This window comes from Heterocephalus glaber, unplaced genomic scaffold (assembly GCF_053883595.1).
Source record: "Heterocephalus glaber isolate CG9 unplaced genomic scaffold, H.glaber_assembly_v1.0 deba00001497, whole genome shotgun sequence".
NCBI classification, from domain to species: domain Eukaryota; kingdom Metazoa; phylum Chordata; class Mammalia; order Rodentia; family Bathyergidae; genus Heterocephalus; species Heterocephalus glaber.
The window spans coordinates 8,565,555-8,584,989 of NW_028258320.1; the positions used below are offsets into that span (position 1 = coordinate 8,565,555).

Below are 19,435 nucleotides of genomic sequence, written 5' to 3' on the forward strand. Positions count from 1 at the left end.
TTTTGGGCTGTGTCCCCAATGCCCCATGACACCCTGGCTCTGGAAAAGGCTGGAGAGGGAGCCGTTTTCGTGGTTGTTTAAGTTTTGGCTGTGAGGGTGCTGCTTGGAAATGTGGGGCTCCATTTCTGTTTGCCAAACATGTATGTCAATTATAACTTATGTACCTCCTGTGAGTGTGGAAATAATCTGGATTTAATGATTGGAAATAGTATTTCTTTTCAGATCCAGCCAGTCAGTGTACCAGGATGCCTTTCTTTTTCTTTCTTTCTTTTTCTTTCTTTCTCTCTTTCTTTCTTTCTTTCTTTCTTTCTTTCTTTCTTTCTTTCTTTCTTTCTTTCTTTCTTTCTTTTTCTTTCCTTCTTTCTTTCTTTCTTTCTTTCTTTCTTTCTTTCTTTCTTTCTTTCTTTCTTTCTTTCTTTCTTTCTTTCTTTTTCTCTTTCTCTCTCTCCCTCCCTCCCTGTCTCTCTCTGTCTCCCTCCCTCCCTCCCTTCCTCCTCCTCCTCCTCCTCCTCTCTCTCTCTCTCTCTCTCTTTCATAAGAGACAAGGGGAAGGAATTTCTTGCTTTTTATTTTTAAAAGACCCTATGTGTTATATTTGGAACATTTCATCTTATGGACCTCCAGTTGTGAATCAGTTGCTTTATTTTGGAGGTTATGAGTCCTACAAGGTGACTGGTTTTTAGATCATATATTCTTTTTGTTAATTTTTAAATGTAAAAATGTGTTTATTCACAGTCCTTGAGAAGTTACCATTCCATCAGAAAATTCTTTATGAACCAAAAACAATTACAATAGTAGCTTATGCCAACCAAAAATATACATCTGATGTATATAAACCTTAGAAAGCATCAGACAGGCAATGTGGACAGAGCCTTAAAGGATTTCTAGGGACACAGCTGCAACTTAAGTTGACATAAATAACAGCATTAGCTAGTTACTGTATTTACATATTAAAGTGTTGTTTATTTCTATGAGATTAAAAAAAGGACAAAATAAAACTACAGTTGTCATTGCCTAGCAGTTCAAATATTGAAAGGCCATGTGATTTTTTAATACAGCAAGAACTTTAAATTACCATTTATTTCTGGACCTTCCTGTATTTTTGAGAACATGCACTGTCACTGTTGCAAGAGAAGGAAAACAGAAAAAGTCAGCTAACTAAACTCACACTCAATCCTCAGCAAAATCAAGGAAAGCAGTTAATGTGTTTCACATCTCCCACTTTCCTATCGATGCGTAAACTTCAGGGCAAAGAGAGCTGAATTTCCATCACATAATGCAGTTATACGTAGTGACATGCTGCTTCCACCCCACAGAGCACCTTGTGGCCCAAGGCAAAGGAGAGGATAATAAATCAGGGCCTTTCACACCAGAAAGGCTTTTATTTACTTTGAAATACCCGTATTACCTTTTTACATTTTCCTTTCTTAAACCATTCAGAGAATAATGTTCTGTGTGAAATCTTTCTAAGATCACTCACTGGAAATACAGAAGTAAAAAAATGACACCTAAAAACTTAATATATCAATTTAAAATCAATATAGTTGCATATAAAAGAAGTATAAATCCTAAATATATTTTAAAAATATTTATTATTACCGACTTAAAATGTTCAAACTCTGAAAGCTTATTATTTTTGGATATTTTGTTCAGACTGAATTGGTATCATCATACTAGCATATGTAACAAATGAGAAAGAAACTGATCCTTCAGCATTGCTTAGGTCATCTACTCAAATCAATTGTGCTTCCTATTAGAATTCTAAGAAGTCCTAGAACAAACACTGGTAGGAAAGGGAAACCGTCCTAAGTCTGAACCTGACAATCCCTCCTCACGCTCCCTTCACATCTGCTGAGAATTCACAAAAAAAATACTGTCATATTTTTACAATAGATAGAGAAATAGGCTTGGGAAAGCATTCAAAGTAAAATTAATAAAGATTTTTAAAATGAGAAAATCTACAAGAGTGAACAGGGATGCTGTAAAGAGTTAATAGAAATTTAATTGATAGCATGACATTAAATTGGTCTTAAAATGCAGAAGGCAGATGATAAAATTGCACTTAATTCTGAAGCAATTCAGATTTATCCTACGCTTTTACACCTTCCTCATAAAAGGACACAGCACGGCTCCTCACCCCGACACAAGGCTCAGCAACCACAGCTACATTCTGATTGGTTTTTAACATTTGGTCAGAACTGATGAACAGGCTCAAACAGTTTTACACTATCGAATCTGCTGATCGGCATCAGACTGTTTTATGCCAGAATCAGACCGTTCTAACACAGGGTTTACGAATCCAGAGTACTCGGAATTGCCATTGTCATCCACTTCGGCACTGACGAAGTCGTTCTCCCACTCCAGCCTGTTGGAGTCCTCCGAGGCGGACGTGGGGTTACTTCCTGCTGCTGGACGTCAGAGCGGCCCGAAGGATGTCCTCCTCTGTCTTGGAGCGTTCCCGCACCAGAAACATTCTGTTCATCCCTTCCTGATCTTCCCACTCCAGGTCCTAAGGACGTGTTGTCGTCATTTCCATTGGTGGATCTTGTCTTGGTCATTAAGTCACAGCTGCTTTCTGTATTTGGTGTCAGTACTGTGGCATCTGAGGAGAGTCTACTACTTCGAAAAACTTCATACTGTGATTTTATATTTCTCATGCAAGATTCAAAGTCGTCTTCTGGTCCTGAGCTCGGATGGTCACCATTGCTGGGGTGGTGATACTGATGCACAACTCTCCGCCTTCCTTGCTCCGTGAGCTTTCGCTGCTTTGCTGCCCTGGCTGCTTCACGCTGTGCAGCGTATAAAGAAAGCTTCTTCCTCTAGTCTTAGCGTCTCTTCTTGTAAGGCTCTTTCTGGATTTTCTTATCAAGATCTTTCTGTTTTTCAGCAATAGAATCATAATGCCTCTCTCGTAGGTCAACAATTTCTTCCTCTGTAAGAGGCCTATCTGTAAGAGGACTGCTTCCTGGGCCCTCTCTTTCATCACTTTCTACGAGATTCTCAAACTCTATAGTCAAGTGCTCACCCCTTGAGCATGTTCTAAAGTACTTGGATCCTCCGCCGCCTGGCCTGCGCGCTGCAGCCGCCCCGCTTCCTTGGGGAGCAGCCCGCAGCACTGCGTCCTGCAGCAGTTCCCATCGCATGCCTCCCGGCGCCGCCGCCTCCGCTCGGAGCCCAAGCGCAGGCCCCCAGCCACACGGACAGGGCGCCGGCCGAGCGCCGGGCACCGCGGGGATGCGCGCTCCGAACAAAGGCGCGCCACTCCAGCGGCCGCCGAGGGCCTGGGCCTCCGCCGCGGTCCGCATGGCCGTCAGGGGGCGCGAGCGACCGCCTCCAGCCACCGCGGGAGGCCCTGCCCCCTAGGTCATATATTCTTAAGAGATAAGCCTTTTTTTTGGTACCTGGGATCAAACTTGGGTCCTTGCACTTGCGAGGCAGGTGACGGAACCACTAAGCTAGATCCCTGGCCCACGAGATAAGCCTTTTTGGAGATGAATTTTTGAAATGAGCCGGCATTTGGAACATCTATTTGAAAGGCAATTGATGCTCCAGCCTCCCCCACTTTCCATCTGTATTCTAGCTACCAGGCTGGCCAGGAACAGGAGGCAGAATCTCAGTGTCCTGTGGGTTTCCACAAGAAGATGGAGTGGAGGCTCCGGAGACCAGGACCTGAGTAGTCAAAATATGAGTCTTTAAGAAATGAGAAATCCTTTTATATAAGAAATCTAAAAATACATAAATATAAACAAATACAAAAAGGAGAGAGGGCAGAAAACTAGAAGGTGGTCTCCTACTAACAGGGAAGGGGGTCGGGGGCGGGGGGAGGAAAGCAAAGGGGAGTGAAAGTGACCAGGATAACCCAGGCACAGTACCAGGCCACACTACTAAAAGAAGAATGTGAGAGACACGCTGTCTTCACTCGCACCAGACCCTTGGCTTCTTGTTAACTTCCTATTTTCCCAGACTTGGAAAAAGAGCCAATGACAATGGCTTGGTATAGATGAACTGGGAAGAGAAATGCTTTCCCGGGCTTCACCCAGGTTAATGGGTTTAAGTCAGATAATAGATTCTTTAAAAGCAATGCGTCAAAATTTAATGTTTTCATAATAAAAACAGATACTATTTTCGCTTAGAAAGAAGCATGCTCTGCATGTAAACAGCAATCTGTTTTTATCAGCTGCATGCACAAAAAAGAGTCAACTTTAAGAAATGTTCTTTTCAGCTAAAAGAAATGAGAAAAAAATGAAATGGCACAAGGAATTAGTTGTGCTGTTCCTGGAATTCAGGGTGTGGGGCAAGACAGCCTTCTTGCTTTTGGTCCTCATCCTGTACCCAGGTGGACCCCAGCAGGCAGGGTGGGCCCTGTAGGAAGCCACAGCCTGGGGTGGCAGCAGGACTCACAGGAGGCCACCTGCAGTCCCATGGAGATGTGGCCACGTCCAACAACTGACAAGGACCCCACAGAAAACACAAGCACCCCTCTTCTCATAGGTAGAAACGCAACAGTAATAGTCAAAAAGCATCTCTGACAAACAGTAAATCTAACTGTATTAAAAATTTAAAGCAAAATGATAATAATATTAAAGCCCGTTCTTTCCAATGCAATACATTAAAATTGTAAGCCAACAAAATGATCCTCATCTTGGTTCCAGAGCTCAACGAATCACTTACTCCCCACCCTTTTTTTTTTTCAAGTAAAACTCTACTTGAATTTCTGGGCTGAGGGGCACAAGCTCTATGAAAGCTTGTTGTCTATGTCATTTCTTAAATAAATTGTATAACTGCTTTTAGTTAAGAGTGAGAACGCTCTGTATGATGGGAAGTTTTGGAGATAAACTTCACTCAGAGCAGCCACTGGACTGGAGCAGGGCTCAGTGGGGAGCTCTTGCTGAGTCCCAGCACTGAGAAAAACAAGCAAAAACAAGTGTGGGCCTATTCCCAGGTTTTATGAGAATTATGTCAACCCACTCATCAGTGGCTTTAATTCTTCTAGTTTGGTTTTACCCCAGCAGTGACTGCAGTGGTCTATTTAGCGTCACTGTTGTGATTTTCATTCACCTGAATGACCTAAGTTAGAGTAAAAGATGCAAGAGCGGCTGCAATTTACCGGAAACTGTGCCTGTCATCCGTGGTGCTGCTAAATATTTTCCAAAGTGATGAGCAGTAATGTAATCCCTTTACCCCTTCGTGTGAGAACTACAGACACTTGGAAAGGCCTACTAACAACAGGCTGAAGTCGGCCACACAGAATATTGAGAACACATTGGATTCGAACAAAACTTCAATGATTCTAGTAATTCGGTGCAGGGATTATGATTGAAAAATCAATTTTGCCCCATCTTTAAAGTAATTGTTTGCTGTAGAATTACGCATGGTTGGGCTAAAGATTTCTTAGTTCAAAATGGTCAAATAGCAAATATCAACCATCCTAATAGCTCTTGGAGTTCATGATAAGGTCCAAATGTGCTGAATCCTTTCATCTAAACATGAAGACATCGAATGCCTTGGAAAGATGATTTGGCTCAGGATGAAAAATTTAAAAACCATTAATGTTTAATGCTAACATTTTTCAGTGAACCTTTTACATAGCACAGATCCTGACAGCCGTCAGCTTCCTCTGCTCCCCACTGACTTTCCTTTCCTCCTCTCCCTTCCACACTCTCTCCTTTCCTCCTCCTTTATTGAGTATATTGTACCATCATGTGTCACACTCTGGTTCAGGTGTCAAGAAATGTGTCAGTTTTGGCACCATTTCTGGTAGGCATAACAATAGCATACCAGGCATTGCTGGCTACCCAGGAAAACACAGTTTCCAGAGTTAGGAGAAGGAGGGAAAACAGGACACACTTGGTGAGTACTCACCTTCCAAAGGTATTTGCAGGCTGAGCTTACCCACAGCTCATCCTCTGCCGAAGCCACCTACAGGTTTCTCAGCCCTGCCTACCCCAGAGTCTTCCTGTTCCCAAGCGCAGGCTGCTCTTTGTTATTGCCCGGCAGGCCAGCTGAAATTGGCCAGAGTGCTTCCTCTGGCAGGATTCCCGTGTGAGGTGTGACATGCGAGCTGATTGCAATTGCCTCCAGCCTGGGCTGGCACGGAGGCCTGCAGCACCTGGTGAGTGGCTAGAGACACAGCACCACTGCAGGCATGGGAAGGGAGACAGACATCCGAGGACAGAGGCCAGTCGCACGGGCTGCCGGGGTCTGCGGGGCCTGGCACCATGAGGGCTTCAGATTGGAGACGTTTTGCCTTTTGTTTATTTTTATAGAAGCAAGAAGGTCAGCCGTGTGGAAGGCGATGATTTGTGCACTTTTGATGTGCTACCTGGTGTTTCTTGTGCCCACAGAGTCCTGTGGGAAGCTGTGCCAGGTAAGTGGGGGGTGGATTGGTGGGGACAGTGCATGGACAGTGGGCTCTGAGTTGATCAGCTCAGGGCCCCGAGCACAGGTGTGGGAGGAGAAGACGTGACAGTGACTCAGTCAGAAGATATCCCAACTATAGGCAACAAAAACTTGTTTTAACTAACAGTTGCAAATTATTTTCCCATCACTGTTTTCTTCTAGGTTCAGAGATGCAAGGGGGCTGAAGCGACTTCTTTCTGTATCCTTGGGTTAGGAAGCTTTCTGTAGCTCATACCCCTGGTGTGCGTGCGTGCATGTGTGTGTGTGTGTGTGTGTGTGTGTGTGTGTGTGTGTTTGGTCCTATTTCCTGAGGGGCCTTAGAAAATGTAAGGGCTGGGACAATCACCACTATGGCTGGAGGCATGAATGACATTTAGCGGGCAGAGCCTGAAGACGGTTTTTTACAACAAAGAATTGGCCCATTCAAAGTGGGGAGAGCATCTCCTTTGAGAATCCTCTTAGTGAACACCAGGGATGGGCTGGACAGAGCAATGAAGGCTGTCGATGGCTAAGTGAGCTCTAGCATGATGGCATTGGTACCGATGTACTATTATAACTTTTGTGGGCAGTGAGCCCTGCGGCTTTCCCTGGAGTATTTCCCCTCTGACCGTAAGTCATTTTAATTTTCCTATTAGTGACTTATTTAAAATAAGTGGAGGGGCAGTGGGAGAAAGAAGGCATAAAAATAAGATCTTGAAGGGAGCTGTGGGACCCAGCTCCACTCCCTCGCTTTGGAGGCGGAGACCATGGCCAGTGTAGATGGATAAACTTGCGTACATAGCTGCATAGCCACGGGGCCAAGGCTAAAGCACCTGTCTTAAGATCTTCTTGCTCTTTCTGTTTTAGTGTGTTCCTTTTTTTTTTTTTTTAGAAAACATAACTTTGGAAGTGCTTTTCATGGGTTTTCCAGACAAGTTATTGCACCCTCTTATTAGCTTGCCCTTGTACGGGAATCAACTCTGTGTCTCTCCTTCTCCTCTACCCTGACCTGGTGTCTGGCTCCTGGGTGAAGTTAGAGACCTTTGGAAGACTTTTCTGGAGGCATCTCAACCCCACAGTTGGTGCCCTCTCCCCCTTACTTCCATCTTTTCGTGCACATTTTTGTACGAGGCAGAATGTGGAGTGTAGGCAGAGCATGAGAGGCTGGCTTTGGTTTTCTTGATGATGGGATCACCTCACAGGAACATCCTGCCCCTTTCTTCCCACTGACAAGCTTTGGATGGTGAGCCGTGGGTGCCAGCCCTCCCTGCCCAGCCTTTGCATGCAGCCACTCAGCAGGTCCAGCAGGCTGCTGGTTGCCACCATCCCTTCACAAGATTAGGTCAGAGCTGTTGGAATCTGATGCAAAAGTGGCCGGTCCTAGATGCTACCCCAGAGGAGGCATCCATGATGTGCCTTGGAAAATCGGCTAGGAAGATGAAGACAGGGGCCTTCACTTCAAAAGCAGATTTTCCGGAGCTCCTTACAAATGCAGCCTTGGCCTTGTGCCCACGCTCTGCCCAGACTTGTGACGAATGCAATGTGACTTCACCAGGCTTTGTTTAATGGCTGAGTATTGCCTAGAGTTCAGCACTCCTGACTGCACTTGTCCTGGTGTACTGGAGAAATGGCCTTGTCCAGATGAGCTTAAGCGCCTTGCATACATGTCCCCTCGGCTTGGTCCCCTAATCATGGGCTGGGGTTTTGAAGAGCACTGTAGTAGGAATTAGGAGAACAAAGTTCCATTCTCAGCTGCCAGAGGAACTCCCTGCATGGCCTTGAGCAGATCACCCCATCTATCGGAGACTCAGCTTCCTTTCGCAAATAAGGGGTTGGGCTAGGCGATCTATAAAACTTTCCAGAATCTCAAAGTACTTTTACACTCTGGTTTCATGGAGGAACTTTAACTCTTCTGCTTATATAATGGCTTTGTTTTCTCAATGAAAAGAGTCATCTCATATCTGTGATTTCAAGGATACTTTGTTCCATGAATCCTCAGGAATCCTGTCTTGACCTTAGGAGTAGGGAGACCGCACACCTCATAAGTTCTTATTTGGCGAACAAAACAGGTAACATTAGCCTCGTTTCTTAAGAATGTAGACAGAAACAATATCGTGAAGGAGAAAGGGACACAAACCCCAAGTATGAGTCACCCAACTGGGTCATTAAATTTCCAGTCTCTTTCCCAACAGTTTAGATCTTGGAACACAAGTTGGAGCAGCTCTCCCAGCCACTAGAGGGCGCTCTGCTGGTGCAGAAACAGGAAGATCCAGTTTGTTTTCCCACATGCGTGTGCAGGCTTGCCTGTGCGTGTCAGTCTACACATAATACTAGTATATATATGCATACATTGGTACAAGACTCTCAGCTAGCTACTTAGGGGAACCGAAAGGTAGCCCGATGCACAATCCATCTTCTTTAGGAACTTACAATTTCACTGAGAAGGTAGCGTGCTTTTATAAAAACCATTAGCTAGCAAGACAGCAGATCCAGTGAGTCTGTGCTGAGCCCTGACTGTGTGGTGTGTGGTCTGATGATAAATGCTACAGGAGCCAGAAGAAGAGAGCATCATTTCTTTTCTTTTGGTACCGGGGAGGGGATTGAACCCAGGACCTTGCGAGGCAGGTACGGTGCCACTGAGGTAAATCCCTAGCCCAAGAGGGCATCATGTAGAACCGGATCAGGGAAGACCTCTTAGAAAAGGGAAACTTGAGCTCTGTGTGTGATCAGTACTCATGTTCAGCATACAAATAGTAGCTGAATCTTAAACAGCACATGCCCTGTTCCAGGACTGTTCTAAGAGTGTTCTATAGATGAGTTCCTTGCTCCTCACAACCTGCTCTGGGGTATGTGTCATCCAGTTAGCACCATCACTCCTACTCTGCTAATGGAAGAGGAAACTGAGGCTCAGACCGATGAGGCTCTTTCTCAAGTGGCCATGTTGGAAGTTGAGCCAGGTGGCTGCTCCCAGGGGCAGCCCTGGTCTCAACAAGCCATGCGGTCAGTAGGAATCAAGTGTGTGTGGATCGGTGGGGCAGAAGGGGAGACTGCTCAGGAGAGGGAAGCCAGGCTTTCTGGGAGCATTGTGGAAAACAATGAAACTAAAATAAAAAATTAAAGGAAAGTAAATATTAGAAAGGGAAAAAGAATCACAACAGATTTCAAATTTACAAATGATGGGAACTTTGCACCCAGTAATTACTCAGTGTTATTCAGCAATATATTCAAGAAAACAACGACACTTTTGTGAATGAACTGCCTCATATTTGCTCCTACATTTTGGTTGTATACCTGCAAACTAATGATTTTGTATTTTTCTTTATAAGCAGGAGAAGATAATTAGTCAGTCTTTCCTCTAGCATTGCTTAGCAAGTTGTTTTCCCATTGCTTCTACTTTTGCAGAACAATCCTCAGTTTCTCCTTAGTGATACTATGTAGACGTGCAGGGCTGTAGCTAAGTTTGGGGAAGCCTCTGTCACTCAAGGTTCTTTTGTATGTGAACGGCAGGCTATCCGGACGGTGACAGCTGTCTTGCTCTGTGACAAACACTCTCGGATCTGGTGCTACTTACACGTGGACATCCTTGTTGTAACTGGGAAATGGCTGCAAACTGCCTAAGTACCTCTGGTTAAATCCAAACCAACTTCATGCTCAGCTGGACCCCTTGTCGAGATCCCACAGACGGATCCACTTTTCCGGTGACCCCTCAGTGGGGTGGAGTATGAATGGCAAAAATAACAGGATGAAGAGATGAAAGAGTTGAAGTATTTTGCTTTAAAAAATTCACTAGATGTGATCACATGAGTGTGTTCAGAGGACTCAGAGGGGACCACACGAGCAGAGCAAAACCTCTCTAGCTGCCTGGTAAATCTGTCCTGCTCTCAATGTGTTTCCTAGGCAGAGCACAGCCCAGTCTCACTGGAAAGAGGAGGAGTCAAAGGACAATGGGGTCATTTTGGTGGTTGTGCTGGCCGCACAGCTGGTCCAGACAGTTGTCAGCTCTGTGACTAAAATGAACTGCTGGGAAGGCATCTGGACAATTGATGTTGATGTGAATTTTGATTTTGATTTTTCAGGCCGCCAGCAACAGCAAGGAGAAGGAGTCTTCCAGGCCTTGGGGTATGTTGGCAGCAGCTAGTGATGGCAGACATTGTGTGTGTCGTACCAGCGGGCTGTCCCCAGCCCTGTCTCATGCCCAGCTGATGGCACGGCATTGTGGCTTTTGCTTGGACTTGGATTCTTTTCCCTATGTGACATTGTGCCCTTACCTCTTGTTCCTTCCCCTCCTGCACCCTCTGCCCCAGCTGCTATCTGCTGGATTCTTCACATGGCACCAACATGGGCTGGGGCGGTGGACAGAGCAAATCTCTGAGGATGCGACTCATCTTAAAGTCTGCTTCTTTGGGAGCGCAGGGCAGTGGACTTCAACTGGAGCTGAGCTGGGGAGCTCTTGGGCCGTGGGCTTCTGTGGCCATGAGAATGGCTTGGGTGATGGAGTTGGGGGCTCTTCCAGGTCACTGCAACTGGAGCAGGTCTACTTTTACCTATTTTACTTGGGGGTTCAGGCTAGGATTCCGCTGGGAACAGTAGGGGTTAGTGGCTGCCATGTGTGATGGACACAGATCCATGTCAATCATCTGTTACTACAAAGGAAAGATACCCGATGCCACGATGTCCACAGGTTTTCTGTCCCCTACCACAGCGACACCTAGGTGATTGGCCCAGGGCAGTGTGGGGCTCAGGCCTTCTGTCTTCTCTTTCCCTAGGGGTGTGTGATGGCATCTGTGTGGCCAGTTCCCACTGCAGCCAGCCGTGCCCGCCAGGCACTGAGGGAAGCATGGGGTTTGCCTGCAGGAAGCAGCGATGGCACAAGGTCACTGATACCTGCTGTACTCTTAATGCCTTCAACATCTTTGAGGTAAGGTCTGTTCTCTCCTGTGGCTCTAAGGGCAAAGCAGAGCCTCAGCTTAGCCCTGTGATGCCCTGGAGAGGGGAGGAAGACTGCATGCACAGGCAGCACAAACCCTCCCTGCCCTCTCTTAGCCCCGGGCCTCTGAGGGCTTGAGTTCCAGGCCCCCACGCCCTTCCATGACATGAACGAAGAAGACATGGGGAGGCTGCTTCTCCTGTAGCACAGGACTCAGCCTGGATGGAACGGGGTTCAGCTGGTCACTCATTTTAGTCATTCTCCCACTTGATATTCTAGTTGTCTCCTCCAAATCTAGTTCAGATCTTTTAGGAGGGGCCTGGAGCCCTCACCGTCAATTGCTCCGTCTTCACTCTCTGTCCCTTAACCCCAAAGCTCCGATATTCAGCCTGTCTCTCCCTGGCCAGCTGCATCCCTGACAACTCATTAGACCTGCGCAAGTCACCCCCACCCAGACCTGGTGACCCAGAACCTGTGCTCTCTCAAAATCCCTGCATGATTTCTGTTCTCATAAAGGCATGAGAAGCAGAGGGAAGGACCTTATCATCACACCGACACATTTGCATACGTACTGAAGTAATTACACATGACTCATAAGTGTTACTTATTAAATCACCATAGATAAGATCAGGTCAGATGCTGTTTCTCCTCCTTTCCGAGAGAGCTTTCCTTACCTGCTCTTGATGGCGTTTCCATATTAGGAGCCTCCTGTCTCAGCCTCTGAGTGTGGCTCAGGGCTGAGGGTGGCACTCTGCTCTGTCTCTGCAGATGCGAGAGCAGGCAGCTTCTGAAGTCTGCCCAGGGACTTCCTTGGTGTTCCTAGTTGTTTCTTCCAGATCCAGCTCAGAGTTTCTGTCTTTATCATATGTTTGTGCCTCAAGCTTTGCCTGTTGGGAATAGGGAAGATGAGCTTAAGTTGCACTGGAAATTGATGCAGACTTACACAGATACATGCACAGGATGCATGCACAGCCTGAACTGGTCTAGTAAAGATAACACTTGCTCTTTGGGGGAAAGTGTTAAAGAGCAGGCAGGTGGGAACTTGTGACACTGAAAATGGAAAGCAGAAAACTGTGTAATTGCAAACAATTGTATAATGAGGCTGTTTGAAGTTTCAGTAGAAGTGCTTTTATACTTAACATAAACCTGACATAATAGGAGTGTCCTTGTTCTGGCCACATCTTAGGAGGACTCCCAGTCAGGCAACCCCTTTGGAGGAGGTGGAAAGGTGGACGAATATGCCAGGAAGTCAGAGACCATAGCCGGCAAATTGATGCAGAAGTGCCCGGCTGATCTGTCCTGCGCGATTAGGAACATCGAGCAGTCGCCCCGGCTACCAGGGAACATCGCGTTCATCGTGCAGCTCTTGCACAACATATCCACAGCTCTCATGGCAGACGTGGAAGAGGCGCAGATGCACGTGAGTGGCTGTGGGTGTCTGGCGGGGCATCCTCTCCGTGGGAGAGGAATTTGGGTTAGCCAGGACGCTCTCTGAGCCTCTCGGGGGCTGGGGACTGGGACTTTCACTCGGTATTTCCAATGTCTATCTTAGCAAGTGCTCCACACATTTCACTGAGGAAAGAATGAAAGGGAAGAAGTGAACACAACGAATCAGTAAACATTTATAGAGAGTGCTCACTTGGTGCTGTGGTAGAAATGTCTGTTTTAGGTGCTGACAATCTCTAAAAAAAAAAATTCTGGGCCCTGCAGAGAGAAAGGCTTTTCTCACTGTTATTTGCGAGTTAGGACAAGTCACAAGAAGGAAAAGTAATTGAATGCAAAGGAAATGGCCACAACTTCCTGCTGCAGAAATGTGAAATGGAACTGGATCCATTTCTTTGGTTTTTGATGTTTGAAGCAGAGGATAGATTGTGCCTCTGGGGTCCACTTCTACGGAAATGTGCTCCTGTTGGTTACCTGCTGGGCGCTCTGACAGGTAGGAGGCCCCCTAAAGGGGTGCCTAGGAGTGAAGTGGCAATGGGATGGAAATGAGCTGAGGCTGCCTGGCAGTTTCCATCTAGCTCTTTCCTCTGACTCAAGCTTTGCTGTGCATGCCCATCACTCAGGGTCTCCTGAAGGAGCTGGTTCTGGTTTGTAAGTGTGTGGGCCTGAGGTCCTGTGTCTCGGAACCTCTGTGGGGGAGGCTTATGAAGCTCGTTGGAGGCCCACGTTTTGTAAGTTGATCTCAGGAGTAATTGCCATTCTCTATCAGCAGAGTTACAGCTCCATGGCCAACCATGTTCTGAACAGCAGTAGCATCTCAAACTGGACCTTCATCCCAGAAAGAAACAGCAGCTGTGTCCTGCTCCACTCAGTCAACTCTTTTGCAAGAAAGTTACTGATAAACAAGAGTCCTATCAACATATCGAATACCTTCATCCATACCATGGGCTCCATCATAGCTGCAGATGATGAAGGGAAGAATTTCACTTTCTCCATGAGGGTTAATGACACCAGCAGGGCAGTTACTGGCAAGGTTTTGATGGGCAGAGAGGAGCTGCAGACAGCGCCTTCCATTTTTCAGATCATCAGCATTGCCTTTCCCACGCTTGGGGCCATCTTGGAGGCCAGTCTTTTGGAAAATGTCACTGTGAATGGCCTTGTCCTGTCTGTCATCTTGCCCCCCAAATTTAAAAGAATCTCACTGCTTTTTGAAAAGATCAGCAAATCAGAGGAGAGGAAGACCGAGTGTGTGGGCTGGGACCACCTGGAGAGCAGATGGGACAGCCAGGCTTGTCAGATGGTGGAAGAGAGCTCCCAGCACGCTGTCTGTCAATGTTGGCCAAGCAAGCTGTTCACCTCTTTCTCCATTCTCATGTCGCGCCACACCCCAGTGAGCCCAGTTCTGACTTTTATCACCTACATAGGCTTGGGCATTTCCATTTGCAGCTTGCTCATTTGCTTGTCCATTGAGGCTCTGGTCTGGGGTCAGGTGACGAAGACAGAGATCTCCTATTTACGTCACCTGTGCATTGCCAACGTGGCAGCCACCTTACTGATGGCAGATGTGTGGTTCATCGTGGCTTCCTTTCTTAGTGGCCCGGTGACACACCACAAGGGATGTGTGGCGGCAACATTTTTCATTCATTTCTTTTACCTTTCTGTGTTTTTCTGGATGCTCGCCAAGGCGCTCCTTATCCTTTATGGAGTTCTGATTGTTTTCCACACTCTGCCTAAGTCAATCCTGGTGGCTTCTCTCTTCTCAGTGGGCTACGGGTGCCCTTTGATCATTGCTATTATCACAGTGGGTGTCACTGAACCTGGCAAAGGCTACTTACGGCCGGAGGCCTGCTGGCTCAACTGGGACATGACAAGGGCCCTCTTGGCCTTTGTGGTCCCAGCTCTGGCCATCGTGGTAGTAAACTTGGTCACCATCATGCTGGTGATTATCAAGACCCAGAGAGTTGCCACTGGAAGCTCCATGTTTCAGGAAGTGCGAGCCGTCCTGAGAATCAGCAAGAACATCGCCATCCTCACGCCACTGCTGGGACTGACCTGGGGCTTCGGGATAGCCACGGTCATTGACAACAGCTCACTGGTCTTCCACATCATCTTCTCCTTGCTCAATGCATTCCAGGTGAGCTCAGGTGCTCTGACCAAGCCCAAGGAGAGCATCCGAGAGGAGGGCCTGTGCTTTGGAATCTGGGTACCAGGCTTCTCCCCAGTGGAAAATGGAAAAGCATATTGAGTAAGGAAATGAGTTTTGGTTCCAGAGAAGCCTAGGTTTGGATTCTGACTCTCGCATTTACTAATAACATGCAGTATGATCTTGGCATATTTACCTCCTTTTATTCAAGTACATTTTTCTCATATATAAAATGGGTATAATATTGCCCATTTATAGAGGGGTTTGGAAAATGAAATGCAAAGGTGGATGGTAAAACACGAAACCCTAAAATGATCTAAGGATCACAAACAGCCTTTTAACAGGCAGAGTTGTTACTGTTTAGAAATTAAGCAGTTATACTTCCCCAATATTTAGGATTACAACCGGAGAAATTAAATTTTTACATTTATCACATTTACTGCCACTTAGAGTTTTTAATTACCATTGAAAACCATTTTGTTTTTTCTAACAAGGCAAGCTATTGATACACTGGTATTGAAGAGAATTTCTCTACTCTCTTACCTCACCCATGTAAATTAAGCAATGTAAATCCTTGCCCAATAGTTTCATGTGGAACCCTGCCAAATTTTCTATGCTAATGCACATGTATTTTTACGTAATATAAGGGTTAAAAATCAATGTCTATTGTTATGCAACTTTCTTTCTCACTTGAAAATACGCCCTAGAATTTTACTTAGTTAGTATGTATACACATGCCTGTTTAATGCCTGAGTGGCATTCTGTATTTAGTAAGTTCTTTCTTGATTGGAATTGTGTTTTTCCATATTTCTTCTATTACAGTGTTCTGAAGAGCCAAAGATTTTTTTATAGTGAATATTACATATGTAGATACCAACTAATGAAAAAGAAAGCTTTTTTTTGTGGGGGAGGTACCGGGGATCGAACCTGGGACCTTATGCTTGCGAGGCAGGCGCCAGAACCACTGAGCTAATTCCCCGGCCCTAGAAAGCTTTTATTTTTCTAAAGACCTCTAAAATATTTCTTTGTTTCCCTGGATGTATACAGTAGCCAGTGAGACTATTTTCACATCAATGTCTTACTTATTTGAAGGAGAAAAACAAAACACAGATACAAAGCCTGGCAGAACATTTTGAAGCTTACCTGCCCAAATTGGGCTTCACATCCAACAGAGTTGCAGGTGGGCTGTGTTAGATGCATTCTCTTGCCTCTTTGCCAGCAGATACTAAGCTTCATGACTAATCTCTTATTTGAGTTCTCTGAATACTATTTTGTGTAACTTTTCCCAAGGTGGCCTAAACCAACAAGTGGTTTTAAGTGAATATTTCCTGTTAGTTCTTTATGGCTGTGTAGATTCAAGGTACACAATGAGGTTATGAAGCACACACTAAAATATAGACACAACGTATTCAGGACTTATTTTCTGCCAATCATTATCAATAAATACAAATATAAATAATCCAACCTCAAGGAATGTAAAAAATCTTAGGAGCAGAGAAACTCTTCCTAGGCCTTTAGTCACATAGTACAGATTTTTTGGTGGAGAAAAGATACTAGGTTATGGTTTCTACATTTTGAAAAAAACCAACTTATTGTTGGTCAAATTCAGTTAAACTGTATTTGTAGGACCCAGGCTAGGCTGGATGTATTTGTCCCAAGCATCTTTATAAGGGTGACACTTTGAAACCTAATGGTTCGCACCAACTACTGAGTTTTCTTAGTAGAACTGATGACAGATTTCAACGATGACATTGTAGGTGAAAAGCATCACACAGAAGAGCGAGCTGCTGAGCTGGTGGGGCTGGCAGGCTGGAGGCCAGCACATTTGGGGCCTAGCTGTCCATGGGCCCTGTGAAGCCCTCATCTCTCAGCCCGGCTGGGGTCACAGTGTGGTGGCAGCAGCGTTGAGAGCATCCTTGCTGACGGACGACTGTGTGTCAGCTCTGTGGGGTCAGTTGTGTTAGACCCCAGGGCCTCGGTAGCCTCTGGCTGAGCTTACAGTCCCTTGTGAAACTGGAGCATCACGACATGGTGGTGCCTAAATGAAAGATCATCATGTCACTTCCCTTTTGGATCCATAACCCAAGATATGAAAACTTTTGTTTAATGAATGCTGGTCTCTGCTACATTTTGAAAGTTGAATTTCTGTGCTTTTCCCCCTTCATCTGCAAAATAGGAATACTCCTTGCCCTTCCTCCCTCCAGAGGGTTTTGAGCCACTATATGAAAAAACAGTAAAAACTCAGCTGTACTGTAGTTTCGAAGGGATGGTCTGTTTTTGAGTCGACAGAGCCTTTCTCTGTACAGATCGGGAGAGCTGGGGGAGCTGTTTTGTCTTCTCTGCCTCTTCCTGTGTGGACCAGCTGATATAGGGTTAGAAATCCAATCTATTTTATGGCTTATTAATTTTCTGAGAATGCATGTCTTTGATTTTCCTTTGCAAGTTTTATAATGGTCTTTGCTGTGGATGAGGAGAGAGTGAGGGTGTATGGGCAGTACCTGTTTTCGCTCTTTGTTGTGGATATTTCTCATCATTTCTTGTTCAGGGACTGCAAACCAGTCACCCATTGCCTAATGTCTCCTCTGACTCTTTCTTGGGTCATTCTATTTCCTTCCTTTTCTCCCTTCCTTCTTCCCTCCCTCCCTCTTTCCCTTCCTTCCTTCCTTCCTTTCTTCCTCTTCCTCTTCCCCTTTTTTTCCTTTTTCTTTTGTACTGGGAATTGAACCCAGGGTGTGGGCACTACCACTGAACTACACCCCCAGCCCTTTTTAATTTAATTTAATTTTATTTTATTGTGAGTTAGGGTCTCACTAAATTTGCCAGGCTGGCCTCAAACTCTTGATACTCCTACCTCAGCCTCCTGCACAGCAGGAATTACAAGTGCGCATCTGGCTTAGATTGTTATGTTCTAATGAGAAGAACAGCTCGCACTAAGTGCAAAACACCTGTGTCTGCTCACTTCAGAAGAAGTTTCTAAAGTGCTCCTGTAAGAAGCAGAGACCTTGCTGTGTTGGTTTGCTGAGGCTTTCCCTGCATCCGGAGCATGCTGGCCTGTGGACCACAATGTTTGTTGAATGAATGAATTCAGCTATTGTGACCTTGGGGTAGGAAATTAAAAGATTGGGTTAAATTGTTTTCTTGTGACTAAAACAGTAACTGAGTGATGAATACTAGTATTTGTTATCATCATTTTTAAAAAATAGCTCTTCTTCCCTTCTCCATCTTCACAGGGCTTCTTCATCCTGGTGTTTGGAACAATTCTGGACCCAAAGGTACTGAGTGTAAATTCTTCTCATTTTCCTGCATTATCAGGGCTTGTCCCTGACCTGGTCACCAGTGATGACTACTGTGGACAGTCTGTCATCTTGACCATTTGTGCAGACGCACAGAGCTTCCCTGCTCTTTGGGGTGTGGGTATTGTCTGCCATCCTTCAGGCACTTTGGGGTTAGGTGTCCAAATGCATTAGCTCTGATCCTCTAAGCAATCTGGGGCATTGCTAGTTTGGATTTACAGATGAGGAAACCGAGATATTGTGACTGATTAAGTAGCTCACTCAGGATCTCTGTAGAAACCACTCTGATTTGTTGAGGCAGAAAACAGGTTCATTGCATCCCACGAGACCATCTTTGGGAGGGCCTCTCCCTTTGCTGCAGGCTGCACCCCATGAATGGTTTCCAGTGCAGGACACAGATCGGCCATGAGGGAAACCACTGCCAGCCCTTCTTGGTGCCTGGTGTCACGCCCAGGGCCACTTTGGGGCCACTTGCTATCTTGCACTGTGGGGTCCGAGTGGCTGAGCCAGGCCACAAGGCTGCATCTGAGCCACAAGGGGGTGGAGGGGTGAGTCCTGCCTCACAGGTCAGGGGTCCTAGGGAGGGTTTATCCTGACACCACGAGTGTGGACAGGCTGTAAGTGAAGACAAACACTGACACATGAACACATAGCACACATTCACCGAGGCTTCTGAGATCACCCCTTCCACTTAAGAACCTGTACCCTGGAGTCAGCAAACAGACACCTCTCTCAGATGTTAATGCAAACACCTGCCCAACTAGAGCAAGTTCGTAGTAACCAGGTCGGATATGCAGACAATACCAAAACAAAAACCCAACTTCACTGCAAAGTATGTGCTTTGTTAAGCATTAACATTGAAGCTATTATGTTATTAAGTTAGTATCAAGGGCTGGTGAAGGAGGAATTTCACAATGGTCCTTCCATTGTCTTATAGGGATGCCATTTCACTAGTAAAAATTAATCAGAAGTGAAAGAGCACTGACCTTGATATTTCCACATGTAGATGTTCACTAACTCACAAAGGTTTGACTTACGAATTTTGACACGAAGGTGATACACATTTGGGGAAACTTGATTTCAGATTCTGAATTTTGATCCTTTCCTGGGCCAGCAACACACAGTGTGATACTCTCTGCCTCCCATCAGACACGTGATGAGGAGAGTAAACAGCCGATTCTCCACTACACCGTGGAGTTGAGGAGGCTGGGTGTATCAGATGCACTCTTGACTTACGACGTGATCAGCCTG

General features: G+C 45.8%; 1 protein-coding gene and 1 pseudogene across 8 annotated transcripts in view; one reads left to right on the forward strand and one right to left on the reverse strand.

Moving 5' to 3' along the window:
• LOC101700993 (putative adhesion G protein-coupled receptor F2P) overlaps positions 1-19,435 on the forward strand; it is a 31,568-nt gene that overhangs the window by 5,793 nt on the left and 6,340 nt on the right. For 3 of the 8 annotated variants that reach the window (XM_087184653.1, XM_087184655.1, XM_087184656.1), the window contains exons 1-7: positions 3,831-6,112; positions 6,267-6,367; positions 10,455-10,497; positions 11,145-11,296; positions 12,492-12,725; positions 13,518-14,882; positions 18,122-18,163. In XM_087184653.1, the coding sequence (XP_087040779.1) occupies positions 6,055-6,112; positions 6,267-6,367; positions 10,455-10,497; positions 11,145-11,296; positions 12,492-12,725; positions 13,518-14,882; positions 18,122-18,163 (1,995 nt within the window). In that variant the 5' untranslated portion in view covers positions 3,831-6,054. Of the gene's footprint in view, positions 1-3,830; positions 6,113-6,266; positions 6,368-10,454; positions 10,498-11,144; positions 11,297-12,491; positions 12,726-13,517; positions 14,883-18,121; positions 18,164-19,435 lie in introns of those variants that run through there. The other 5 variants (XM_087184652.1, XM_087184654.1, XM_021259697.2 and 2 more) reach the window with 5 other exon arrangements.
• LOC101701360 (AP-1 complex-associated regulatory protein pseudogene) lies at positions 1,588-4,523 on the reverse strand (annotated as a pseudogene).